This window comes from Rutidosis leptorrhynchoides, chromosome 11 (assembly GCF_046630445.1).
Source record: "Rutidosis leptorrhynchoides isolate AG116_Rl617_1_P2 chromosome 11, CSIRO_AGI_Rlap_v1, whole genome shotgun sequence".
In the NCBI taxonomy this organism is placed as follows: Eukaryota; Viridiplantae; Streptophyta; class Magnoliopsida; order Asterales; family Asteraceae; genus Rutidosis; species Rutidosis leptorrhynchoides.
The window spans coordinates 385,486,966-385,500,408 of NC_092343.1; the positions used below are offsets into that span (position 1 = coordinate 385,486,966).

The following is a 13,443-nucleotide window of genomic DNA, read 5'->3' on the forward strand; positions in this document are numbered from 1 at the left end:
CTAAAGAGTTCGTCAACTCTAATAAGTCTAGTCAAATTCTACTACAGTCGATCTGAATGTCTGAGTCGATCAATGTCAAAGTTTGTCAATAGTTAGGTTAAATATTAATATTTTTACACTCAAATTTGTCTCTTATATTTACATTTGAAATATTTATGTTTATTATATACGTTAAATATATATTACTATAAGTCAACTTTAGTGGACGTCCGACTACAACCCAACCGACTCATCTATGTCTTGCTACTTTTCCAACCTTGATAAAAAGTAAAACCCATGAAATTAATAAGTTCATATTTTACACAATTAATAGTATGTTAAAGAACTAGAGTGACAAATATTAGGACTTACATACCTATAAGGCAAGCCCAAAAAGCATGCCAAAAAGCGTAGACTAATTTTCGACAAGTAGAAGCGTTTTTAAGATAGTATCAACGATCCCATCAGCGTAAGGGAACACGTGACCAGCACCATTGATCTCATGATACTTTATCCATGGAAGTTGTTGGGCGAGATAACGTTGCAACGTTGCAGGCACAAGTTTATCTTCGTCACCCTGCCATATATGAACGGATCCTTCGTTTTTTGGAAACGGGTTCTCAAGTTCGGTTGGATCAAATTCCCAGTCACCAAAGCCAATGTTTAAGTCGCGATGGATTGATTCGAATTCTCCTTGTTGTCTTACTTGTCCCTTCACACCACATGGAAAATGTAAATATTAGCTACACATTTATAATCAAATTTGTTACAATACTATTATGGTATTCAAATAAACAAGATACTGAAAGTTATAAACCGATAGGGTTTTGCCAGTTCAGGTTAAAGGCGAGCCTTTACTCAGATGTATGTGGCCTAATCGGCGGATCCCGTGACCATTTCCAACTCGTTCCCCGGCCACCCATAAAACTTGGGAGGTTGTGCATAAAAAATTAGCCTTTGGGGCCACTTTCAGATGGTGTGTGCCTAGGGATGGCAATGGGCGGAAAAACCTGTGACCCGCAAGTATTCGTGCCCGTGATGTGCTGGTAAATTCAAAAAAGTTCACAAATAGGTACGCGTCGGATAAAATTTTGTATCCGTCGGAAGGGTCATGGTATAATATACCCGCTGCGAGTAAAATCCGACTCGCGAACCCGTGATAATCATTCTGTGAGTATACCCGTTAACTCGGGTAAATGTATATAATTACACATTAATATACTTATATCTTTTATATAGATCCTTAATTATTCACGGGTTTATCTACGGATTATCCGCGGTTGATGGGTATTCGAGAGCATATATTGTTTTAAAATGTATATTTCTTTAACCCGTGCGTTTACCCGTGGGTCGCGGGTATCCGCGGGTCACAAATACGGGCGAAAAAATTACCCGTTGACGGGTAAAGAAAAATCTTTACGGGCGGGTTGCAACTTTAAAGGATCTGTGTCCGTCGTCCGCAGTTGCCATCCCTAGATATGCCCCCATTTGGCTTGTTTTCCTTTTAGCTAAGAATTTGTGATTGGCCCGTTTGGAATAAAATGCAAGTACACACAACCTAAAATCAACCCATTCATAGTTGGTTAAAAGATCTATACCTACATATTGCCCTTTTATATTTTGTCATTATTTCACAATATGAAATATAAATCAAGTACCTGAACGGGTTCTCGGCCAGCAGTAAACTTGGGCATAAGTTGTCGGTCTTGTTCAGTAAGAACATCAGGGCTGCGTGCAATAACGTTGCACGAAGGAAACCATTTCTGAGTGTTCCACCAGTACGTTAATGATGGAGCGTAATGAGCAACCCGAAAACTCCATTGATCTTGAATAAACTGCTTCGAAAATTCTTGTTGAGATAAGTTTGCCGGTAAACAAGGCCACCAATAATTAACTACCGGTGCTATAAGTGTTGCTCCTGCAAGCCTGTTTTTATATCATGCGTACAATAATTATAATCAGATCATACAAAGGACGGTCAGATTTACACTGTTATTTTAATCCAAATTCTCCTCTTCTTACTCGGCGAGTACTCGCCTAAAAGTTTGGGCCGAGTACTTGTTCAACTCTCGGTCAAAACACAGTCAACCCTCGGTCAACGGTGATTACTCGGGACTACTCGGCCAAAACTCGAGATAACTCAAAAAATCGGTTAAAATCAGTCAAAATTGGTCAAAGTTAATATTGGTCAACATCCGATTACTCCCTAAAAAGTCCTGACCGAGTAATACCCGAGTCGCGATTTTTGCAGCCTTGTCAAGGTGTGATGTGTGAAACTCGAGTATGCTATTTAAAGACATACCTATGAGGAATGTAAATACGACCAAATTACTTGCCCGCCCATAGAAAAGCCTACAACGTAAAATTTGGATCCAAGTTCAAGTTGATCAGCAAGCTCCTCTGTATCTAAAGCCAAACTTTTCAAACTTCTTTTTGGGTCAGGATCGCTCTCTCCATAACCGGGTCGATCAAATGAAACAATATATACCCCTAAATCTTCAAGTAAACCCTGTGAATATCAAATAACTACTCAGTCAACTCCAATACCTAAACTGATCAATCGCCTAACTTAACAAAAAAAAAAAAAGAAAGAAAAAAAAAACATACGGGGGATGCTGACGTGGCAATAACTGTGTCATGCTTGACATGATCAAAGCCATGGGAAAAAATGATTTTGTATTTGGCTAACTCTTTTGGTACACCGGATTCTTTATATGACAAATGCCTTCCGTCACGAAGCTTGATTCTCGGTGATGTAATCGGAAGTCCATCGGGAGGTCCGATTTTCGTGGGTGCGGGTGGACAACCAGCTTGATAAGCCCATGCGAAAAACCCGATAACGAAGACAGCTAAAATTTTGATAAACATCCCTGAAATAAATTGGAGCTAATATATATTACTCCTACATATCTTGAATTGGTTGACTACTTGATGTAATGGTAGTGTAATTTTAATTTGTATAATCATAATCAGTTTTCTTTTAACCAAACCTTATCTGTTTCTATGCATATGTAAATCAATGTACATCGAAACAAATTGGCGCAAATATTTTACTCCTACATATTTTGAATTAGTGGGCTTCTTGATTTTCATTATGGAATCTAGATCACTTTACAATACATAAACACATTTAAGTGTTGAAGCTGATACGGATCTTAGATCAAACATAGACTCGATCTAGAGGCAGAAATCACTAGAACAAGTTTTAATCAAATAAACACTAACTTTCGGGATCGAAGAATCAAACCTACAAGAGATTAGAACGACACGTAGAGTTGTTATTCGTGTTGAATATGTTTAGGATCGATTACAGAGGATTACTCACGGCTAGGGTTTGTATGGAGTGTGTAACCTAACAATGTAACCCGTAACACATATTTATAGTATCTGCAGAGTCAGTCGGTCGACTGTCTCTCCCAGTCGACCGATAGTCGACTGCACCGACTTACACTGTCCAACGTAGAAGCTCTCTGTCAATCGAGTGACTATGTATGTCGGTCGACAGTGATATAGTTTAACTATTTATTAACGATACACAATCAAACATCCAATAGTCAAAGTACGATTACAATAAAGTCTGTCAACTGATGACTGAATTAACGAATATAACTATCAGAACTAGGGATTTACAATAATGCACCAAACATAAGTGTAAGATTATATCAAATTTTTACCTAAAAATCACACGTTATGTATCAACATTTCAACTATAACGATGAAAACATCCAATAGAATTCTAGAATTTGATAAATACATTAAAAAAAAAAACTTTTAAATTTTCGACACATACAACAAAATTTAGGGCAAATCTTCACATTTGCAGCATAAATCTCCCAAAATTTAGGGGAAATCTTAATTAAATAGCAAGATAGGGGCATGTGTAATATGTTATTAGTATAATTCATCCTTTTATAATAAAAGATGATCCACTTACTTTATCAAACTAAATACTAACTAGACGAAGACAACAACAACAACAACAATATCCAATCCCACAAAAGTGGTGTATGGGAGAGGTGGGTGTAGACAATCATTCCTTGTACCCTAGATTAGAAGGAAGTCACTACTCCACCCGCGGGTATAGAACCCGCGCCTAGATAAGGTCGTCCCTGCCTCTACTCTAGAGTAAAAGAGATTGCTTCCAAAAGGACCTCTGGCCAGAAATGCTCATAAAAACGAAATAGATAGGGTAAATGAATAATTGCAGCTGAATAAAATATAAATCAATCGTGAAATTAATCTAATTAGAATCAACTTTACATTAATTCTCATTTACTTAAGTGAGATCACAATCACATCTATAAAAATGATGCATCAAAATAGTATAATTTGAAAATTGATAGAGGTAAAAATAATAGCTACCTGAAGATGAAGATGAACTGGACTTGAATTTGCGCGTGTGGGACCTAGCTGAGGCTGCTGATATCTTCTTTTTTACTTCAACCGCCATTTTTGTTGTTAATTTAATATTAATGTCAGCAGATACTGTTTGGTTCAGTTAGTAGAGAAATTGAACTCAAATTCTTTGACAATTGTATGGGTTTTTTAAGTTCGAAGGGGGAAATGGTTAATTAGTACAAGTGATCAATGAAAAAGACGCGAAACGGGGTCGAGACTAATATTTTAATATGATCCAGACAGTTTAGACGGGTGACGTTGGACGTTCACTTTTATATATATAATATATAAATATAATATATATACATATACATATTTTAAAAGCTAAAAAATCTTCATTGACCAGTTTCTACCTATAATCGCTATCGCTATTATAGTTAATAATAATACAATAAAAGTAACACTAAACTACGTCAATTTTAATTAATTTTAACCAAAGTTTTGACTTTTGACCAGTTTTGACTCTTTCCCGCATTTGACCCAACTTTTGACCGATGACCGATACGAGCTAGTCACCAAAACATCGCAACAGATGCAACGGACGTTGTTTACAACACCGTAAGTGATTATGTGAGTTGTTGACCATTGACTGTTCTAAGGCTATTTTAAGTTCAAACTAAATTCTTTGACAATTGTATGGGTTTATTTATGTGAAGTCTTTACACCTTATCCTTATAATCTTATAGTCAGATACTTCAACTCACAGTATTTTGACTATAAAATATAAAATATTGCTTCTGATCTCGATAAAGCTACTCAGAATCAATTGGCAAGAGGTCAACGATTACGTGAATTGCTTAAACAATCCCAATCCGCCCCTCTCGGGGTAGAAGAACAGGTACTTACTATTTAGTACGCTATCTAACTGAATTATTTCATAATCGTTTTCGACATTTTCTCTAACCATTAAAATGATATGTTGCTAGTCAAGCTTTTAATTTAAGACCTTATGATCTCAACCAATATATAAACTATCTTATGATACAATTGATTGCAAATATTGAACATACAGATACTACAAGTTTTCTTCATGTGCATACAAAGTACGTGTATTTATAACTTGAATTACAACTAGCTAGCGACCTCGTCTTTTTCGACGTTTTGGTACTTATACAACATCGAACAAACCAAAAAGTATCCAAAATTGATCAACCCCGCAACCGTAAACGCCCAATAAACATTATCCAATCTTCCATCATTAATACCATCAGGCAACCAACTTGTTGTATTTCGTATAAAGTCAACCACTGCGCTACTCAAATAAAACGCGATCCCAATAAGCATCGCAACCATTGCAGCCGCAGTGCTCTTAAGTGACTTTGGAAACTCTTGATAATATAACGAAACCTCTGCGGGGAAAAAGACCGCTTCACCAATACCAACTATTACTAATTGTGGGACCATCCAAAATACAGACATCGGCACAACTGAATTACCATTAAGGTTATGTTTGTGAGCAATCGAAAGGCGTTTTGACTCGACTATTGCTGAAATGGCCATGCTTGTAACGTTGAAAACGTGCCCTGTTCCTACTCGTTTTAATAAAGTTGGTGTGGTTTTTGTTAGTTTTTGAAATGATGGAAGTATGAAACGGTCGATTATGGCTAGTGAACCGGAAGTGGAGATCATAACGAAGACTAACATGGTTCCGGCTGAGATTTGGAAATGTGGGCCCATATGGCGGTCCATGGTTAAAGCTTGGAGGACAATTAGGCTCATTTGGCAGGCTAATGGGGTGTGTAAGAGTATACCAGTTGACCAAAGTGGTGAGATTCTGATTAAGGATTTGAGATCTTCTACTTGTTGTATTGTGCATAGATTCCATGGCTTTTTTATGGATCCATCTGAGTTGATGTCATCACTTTCTGTTACTAGAGCTGCATGGTTTAGGAACCTGTATCATTTGAACTACTTTTCATGAATAATTATATCAAGATCATAAAATTTAGTCTAGTGGTTTAAGAGTTATCAGGTTAAAACCTCACTAGATACATATATTTTGTGGTGGTCAAGGAAAAGGGTTAGAAACAGTTATGTCATAACTCGATTAGGTTGCGTATATCAGACTAAATATAATCATACTAATTGGGCCTGACTATATCATAGAAACATGATTTACCACTTACTAACATATTCAACAGTTTAGTAGTTGGGTCTCGATATCTACACAAAAGGTCTCATGTTCAAATCTTGCTAGCATCATATTTGAGGTGACCAGTGAAAAAAGTCGAAATGGTCATCGGTTAATCTGGTTACGTATGCAGGGTACACCTAAGTAAAATATTTCCCTTACCCAGTTACTCTGAACAGGTAAAAAACCTATTCGTTTACCGTTTTAAATTGTATGAGATATTTATTATGTAATATAAAATTAGGAATATAAAAGTAGTTCTCGATTAATTTCAAAGTCAACGGGAACACCATTATTCAGTTGGTCCACTTTTGTGGGTGAGCTCAACTTGCTATTTAAGTATCCCATTTAAAAATTTTAAAACTGGCAATAATAAGAAAAACATATTTTGTCATTGTTCAGGATGTAGACATGTTCATTTTGTCAATTGTCAAATTATTAGGATAATTTGTTTTTTAATTGGTATGATTATGAAAGCATTTTAATCAGAATGAACATTTAAGATTAACGATATGATAACATTTTAACTAAATTGATATTTGTAATTATGAAATAATTTAACTAATATGATTAAAAAAGCATAAACATAGAGTTAAAAGGGTAAACGAAACAGGTTTTTCTTGTTCGGGTTATTCAAGGAAGACATGTATTTTTACTCACATGTACGCGAATTATTTATTCGAGCTATTTTATGACTATATATTTTCGACCTTTTTCCTTACCACTCCATGTTGTACTGCTAGTGAGATTTGAATTTGAGGCGTTACATCATCCTTTTGTGATAGTTATTATAGATGAATAGTTGATTAGTGTAAATGATTTCATCACTAAAGAGAAAATATTTGGAATAGTGAATAAAAATATTCTAAAAAGGAGTCATGTAGTCAAAAACTTACTTGAAGCTATTAGATGGAGTTCTCTTGTCCACCTTAATTCCTTCTCCATGTGACACTTGCAAATAATCTTCACTCTTTAATGACAACAAAACTTTCCTTTTTCGAAAAGCTGCTACTGAAACGCAAGCCAGCCCAGTAAACGGGCTGCCTTGAGGTTTCAGTAGCCGGTAATATCTCTTACCAATCACAAAAACTGCTAATCCAATCAAGTTACCTCCAACACTTAAAGAGTATCCTAACACCCAACTAACATTATCTTCAATATAAACTATTCCGACGACACTAACAAGTGTCGCGAGATACATAGTACAAAAAAACCAATTAAAAAACACCCCTTGGTGTTTCGGGTTGTCAAATTGATCGGCACCCATTGTAGCTAACGTGAACCGTGAACCCGCAACCCCTATACAAGGAAGAGCCAAACTCGTGTACAGAATTGCGAGTTGGGCTTTTGATGGGCCCGCACAAAGACTCGAGCTGTTTTCACATTGTGTTGGCCTTAATGAATCTAGTGTTGCGGTAAGGGTGAGTAGTAGTATCCCTAACAAGGATATTAGTGAAGAAACTAGAACAACTAAAAACGAGCCGAAAAATGAGTCTGCGAGTATGGCCCCGATAATTGGGAACAGGGTCATGCAACCGTTAACAATTGTTGCAATTTGAGCGGCATCAATGCTTTTAATGTTAAACTTGTTGATTAGATAAACGATAAGATTACTAGTCCATCCTCCCGAAGCTATTGTCAATCCCCCGAACGTTACTACATTCGAAAAAATAATAATAATATTAGTCAATAATTTGAATACGGATTAGATTTAACAAAGTAGTATTCTGGTTTTTAGTATGAGTACAGGTCTGTCGGAGGTCTTTTTTAAGCAATCTCTTGACCTTCATAAAAGGGTACGACTGTTTACATCCTAACTCTCGGTAGAAATGAGAAATGTTGTTTTTGTGTATGAAAAACGAGATTTGAACTCATAACCAAAACGATAAAACATACCTATAAGGAAAGGGAAGGTGATCCAGCCACCTTTGGTGGGTGAACCAGTTGGTTGTTGTTCTGCATCCATAATTGCAGATTTTTGCTTCACCTACTAATGATTCAAGAAGTCAAAATGTGTGTTTGTGAGACAAATAATGTGTGGATATATTGTGGGTAAATATAGGAAAAGTGTGGTAGGGCCACTTGAGTTTCGAGTATGCTGGTATGGGCTTTTTTGTTTTATCAGAAGACTAGGAGCAATGAGTGAATGATTAAGGGGGCGTTTAGTAGTCAACCAAACTTAGTTGATGGGTGATGTATACACGCAACTAATTTTTACAAATACACAACCAAACATTCTTTACAGTGTTGTACAGTATAACACTGTAAAGCATGTTTGGTTGTGTATTTGTAAAAATTGGTTGTGTAGATATCATTACCATTAGTTTATTGTTGATTAATTTTTATAATAATAATAATAAGTTTGGTAACTGTAGATATAATGATTTGATATTTTGATTTTATAATTGATAATCTTTAGTTTAATAATCAATGAAACCTTGACTTGAGTGGTATGTGATAAGATTCAACTTGGAGTACTATCAACTCATGTTACTTTAATCGGGAGTATTCAACTTTTGATGTTATTGTCAACATCAATGCGATTTGAGAATCTCTCGGGGTTTTCTTAACCTTCGATAGTACTGTCAACATCGTCGGAATTGAGTTTCCTCCCAACGTATGTGTGAGTGACATATGATCCCGAATGTGGTTAAGTCTCCTCTGAGTGATGATGATATCACCGTTCGAAATAAATTCTCTAATTTAATAATACTTTATATACAAATTATGCATCTTATCCCCTTTAGAAATTTGCTATTTCCCCAAACCACCACCAAGGGTATCATTTGTTACATTCATGGGACACAGGCTCGGACACATTAAATACACCCGATTATTGTATTATATATTTTTTATTGAATGCGACATTTTATCTATACATTTTTTAACATGATAAAGTTTCAATCGTTGAATATCAAAAGCATCATCATAGTTAGTAATTTTTATACATATAGTTAGTTTTGTGCTAGCTTTGTCACATTTGATTTATCTCTTCTATATTGATTTTTAAATTTAATTCATTCGAAATTTCTTGATTTGCGTTCAGGAGACTTGATTGCCTGAGATTTATCCTTTATGGAAGAGTGTACTCGTTCATATGGGTTTTGTTTAGTAATCTAAAAAGACTATGATTAATAAATTACGTAGGTGGTTGGCTTGGGAATATAAGCAAACGATAAATGTGTATTAAAAATGAATCTATCTAGAAAAAATATTTCTAAATTTTGACTTTGAAGGAATGCTTCGTTCAGTGATTGTGAATCATAATGTTTTTTAATAATTAAAAAAAAAAAAAAAAAAAAAAAACAAATACAGGTCACATGTCAAATATAAACACAAATAAGTCATCTTATGATGATCTATCCTACTATACCTTACGTTATAATTGTTTAATTTATTTATCTATATTTATATAGTTAATAGTAAATTATTGAAAAAAATATCATGATCGGTCCTTAAACTTTGTACCAAAAATCAAGATGGAACATAAAGTTTAAATCGATTAGGGTTGGTCTCAAGTTTTTAACATTGTATACGAATAGTCCCACAGTTAACGGTTTGTTAGTCGTGCCCAGTTAAGTGAATCACGAGCAGTAGACATGATGGGTATTATGGCCTTTTTACCTTATTCAGTAGTACATGGGTAATTTTAACAAATATACGTGAATCATAACATTGTATAAAGTCTTGTTTAAGGGGATAATCTGAAAATACCCCCATAGTCGTGAACATGTTATATGTTAAGAGGAGTCTCAACGGTGGGTTCATCCTTTCCGCCCAGCAATCCGCCCAGAAGGGCGCCAATTGCAGCAATTCGTGCTGCTACTCGTCCAGGTGCCGCCCTGCACGATCGCCCTCCTCTACGAGTTTTTGAAGCATATCTCAGGACGGAAGAGTATGTTAAATGTGTGGTACTTTTTTCTTCTTTACTTGTACATATAATTAATTAATTAATATAATTCTTATGAGGAAGTATTTTTTTAGTTCTGGGTTAGTCCTGTGAAAGAAGTACTGATGTGGCGCTGATGTGGCAGCTAGTCTTAGAGATGAAGTATGTCATTGTTGGAGCACTCTAAAAGTACATGTTAATTAAAGACAAAATTGCTCAAAAGGTCCCTGTGTTTTTAACTTTCAGCCCAAAATGTCCCTGTGTTATGAAATCTGTTTAATTCGTCCCTAATTGCCAAAAATAGTCCCAAAATCGTCCTTGTTCTAACGTCTGTTAGTTTGGACGTTAATACTTTATTATGTGCTGGTCACATGAGTTTAAAAAACCTCGCTCGTTCTATATCACATTAGGGTTAAATTAGAACCCTAAAATACATTCGTTTTCGTTTTAGAGCCTATAATCCCCAAATCAATCTTCCAAACGCTAATCAATGGCTGTGTATTGTGCTTGTGGTAGCTCGTCCATTATTCTCATTTCATCGACATCAAAGAATCCTGGTCGTCGATTTTACTGTTGTGCACGTAAAGTAAGTTTCTTCATTGATTTTCTTTTCGAATTATTAATTTGGTTATAATTTAGATGTTTATTTATACTCTGCAGGTTGGTAAGAGCTGTGGTTTCATTGGATGGGTCGATCCTCCAATTGAAGAAATTTTACAAGTTAAAGATGTTCAATTGTCTCGATGAAAGAAATTTGTAGTGTTTAGTTGGTTTTGTTTCATTTGTTATTGGTATTTCAGCTAAATTGTAGTTCAATTGTAATATGATAGTTTTATCATTGATATAACCCATGATTGTAATCTTGATTATCAATAAAAAAAAAGTTTGTTTTGTTAATTTTTGGTTTATGTATTGTGTTGGTAATGTTGTGCAGACTATAATGTTGGTGTAATTTGAAATAATTGTTTATGTAATGTAACCCATTATTGTCTATGTTGTGCAGAGTGCAGACTATAATCTTGGTGTATGTTTGTGTTTGCAAAGTCACTTTGAGACCAATTCTAATTTGAAAATGCACTAATTGCATACTGTTTTGTACCATCCTTGTTTGTGACCAAAAATTAGTGCAAGTTTGAGACTAAAAAATAGTGCAAGTTTGAGACTAAAAAATAGTGCAATTTTGAGACTAAAAAATAGTGCAAGCTTGAGAATAAAAATTGGTTTAGTTTGTGCAGTTTGTGACCAATTCAGATTGTGACTAATCAGTTTGGTGCAGTTTGTGACCATTTGTGCAGTTTGTGCAGTTTATGACCAATTCACCAATATTGACCTTCTTATAACAGTAAACCTGCAATGACCATCACTAATTACATGAAAATTACAGTTGACCTGCATTGACCTGTAGGTGTCAATGGGCCATTTGACTTAGCAATTACCTTTTGAACTGTCAGAATTCTTTTCATAAGATATTGCCTTACATATTCTAAACTGTTCAAACTAAGAATTGTATTGCTTTGAATATGAATTTGACTGTATTCTGTTATCTTTACATTTTGAAGATAAATGCTATCTTATACAGGAAAATAGCCAACGGCTCTATGCCTAAATCATTAAGAAAAAAAAGTATGTTCTCCTTTTTGTAAAAGGTTGCTTTTGTAAAAATGGGAAATGATGAGCTTGATCCCACATTCTATTTTATTTCTAACACTCCCCGGCAAGTTGAATAGTGGGGTTTCCGATGTTCAACTTGGAGAGTATTTCTTTGAAGAGTCTTCCGTTGACTGACTTGGTTAAGATATCTGCTAGTTGGTCTTCTGATCGGACGTGAGGTAGAGATATGATTTCGGCTTCTAATTTTTCTTTAATGAAGTGTCTGTCAATTTCTATATGTTTGGTTCGGTCGTGTTGAACTGGATTTTTTGAAATTGCAATTGCCGCTTCGTTGTCACACATGATCTTGATCGAAGTATTAGGAGGAAAACCAATTTCTGTCAAAAGTTTCTTGATCCATAAAGCCTCGGTTACACCTCGTGAAATTCCCCGAAATTCAGCTTCAGCACTAGACAGGGCGACAACCTTTTGTTTCTTGCTTTTCCAGGTAACCAAATTCCCTCCAACAAGGGCAAAGTATCCGGATGTTGATTTTCTATCTCCCTTTTCTCCTCCGTAACCCGCATCGGTGAATATTTGTGCTTTTAGATGATTGTTTTTCTCGAACAGGACTCCATCTTCTGCAATGCCTTTTAGATATTTGATAATTCTCCATACTGCATCCATATGGTGTTGTTGGGGTTGATGCATGAATTGACTAACAACTCCAACAGCATGTGATATATCTGGACGAGTGTGAGCTAGGTAGATAAGTTTTCCCACGATTCTTTGATATTGACTTCGATCCGCTGCTTTGGAATCATCTTCTATATATAACCTTAGGTTTGGAATCATAGGAGTGTCCGCGGGTTTGCAGTCGACCATTCCTGTTTCTGCAAGAAGATCAAGTATATATTTCTTTTGACATATAAAAATCCCTCTTTTTGAACGTAAAACTTCGATTCCCAGAAAGTATTTCAGACCTCCAAGGTCTTTCATTTCAAATTCTTTAAAAAGGTTAGCTTTTAAGTTTGTAATTTCCTCTTGATCATTTCCTGTGATAATCATGTCGTCAATATAAATAATGAGACATGTGATAAGGTTTCCTCTTTTTTTTTAAAAAAATAAAGTATGGTCGGAATTACTTTGTTTAAACCCGTAATTTTTCATAGCAATAGTAAAACGCCCAAACCAAGCCTGAGGGGATTGTTTTAAACCATAAAGAGATTTTTTAAGATGACAAACTTCCCTTTCTTTGAATTCTGATGTGAAACCGGGAGGACCTTCCATATAGACTTCTTCTTTGAGTTCTCCATGTAGGAAGGCATTTTTAACATCAAATTGGTGAAGTGGCCAGTCTTTGTTTGCGGCAACGGAGAAAAGAATTCTAATAGTATCAATTTTTGCAACTGGTGAGAAAGTTTCTGAGTAATCAACACCATAGGTTTGAGTGTAC

General features: G+C 35.4%; 1 protein-coding gene and 1 pseudogene across 1 annotated transcript; both read right to left on the reverse strand.

Moving 5' to 3' along the window:
- Window positions 1-261: 261 nt before the first annotated feature.
- Window positions 262-4,530, reverse strand: LOC139876774 (uncharacterized; annotated as a pseudogene).
- A 799-nt stretch (window positions 4,531-5,329) lies between these two features.
- LOC139876898 (protein NRT1/ PTR FAMILY 2.7-like) lies at window positions 5,330-8,503 on the reverse strand. The gene is made up of 3 exons (XM_071864299.1): window positions 8,405-8,503; window positions 7,405-8,164; window positions 5,330-6,271 (listed from the first exon to the last, which is right to left on the reverse strand). The coding sequence occupies exons 1-3, from the start codon at window positions 8,472-8,474 to the stop codon at window positions 5,449-5,451; spliced, it is 1,653 nt and encodes a 550-aa protein (XP_071720400.1). The 5' UTR covers window positions 8,475-8,503; the 3' UTR covers window positions 5,330-5,448.
- Between the last annotated feature and the right edge of the window lie 4,940 nt (window positions 8,504-13,443).

Excerpts from the sequence above, each read along its gene's own strand:
- LOC139876898 (XM_071864299.1), bottom strand. The coding sequence starts at position 8,474 with ATGGATGCAGAACAACAACCAACTGGTTCACCCACCAAAGGTGGCTGG. Across the intron at positions 8,165-8,404 it reads CACCTTCCCTTTCCTTATAG|TAACGTTCGGGGGATTGACA; the intron begins GTATGTTTTATC and ends TTTCGAATGTAG. Across the intron at positions 6,272-7,404 it reads ACTCCATCTAATAGCTTCAA|GTTCCTAAACCATGCAGCTC; the intron begins GTAAGTTTTTGA and ends CAAATGATACAG.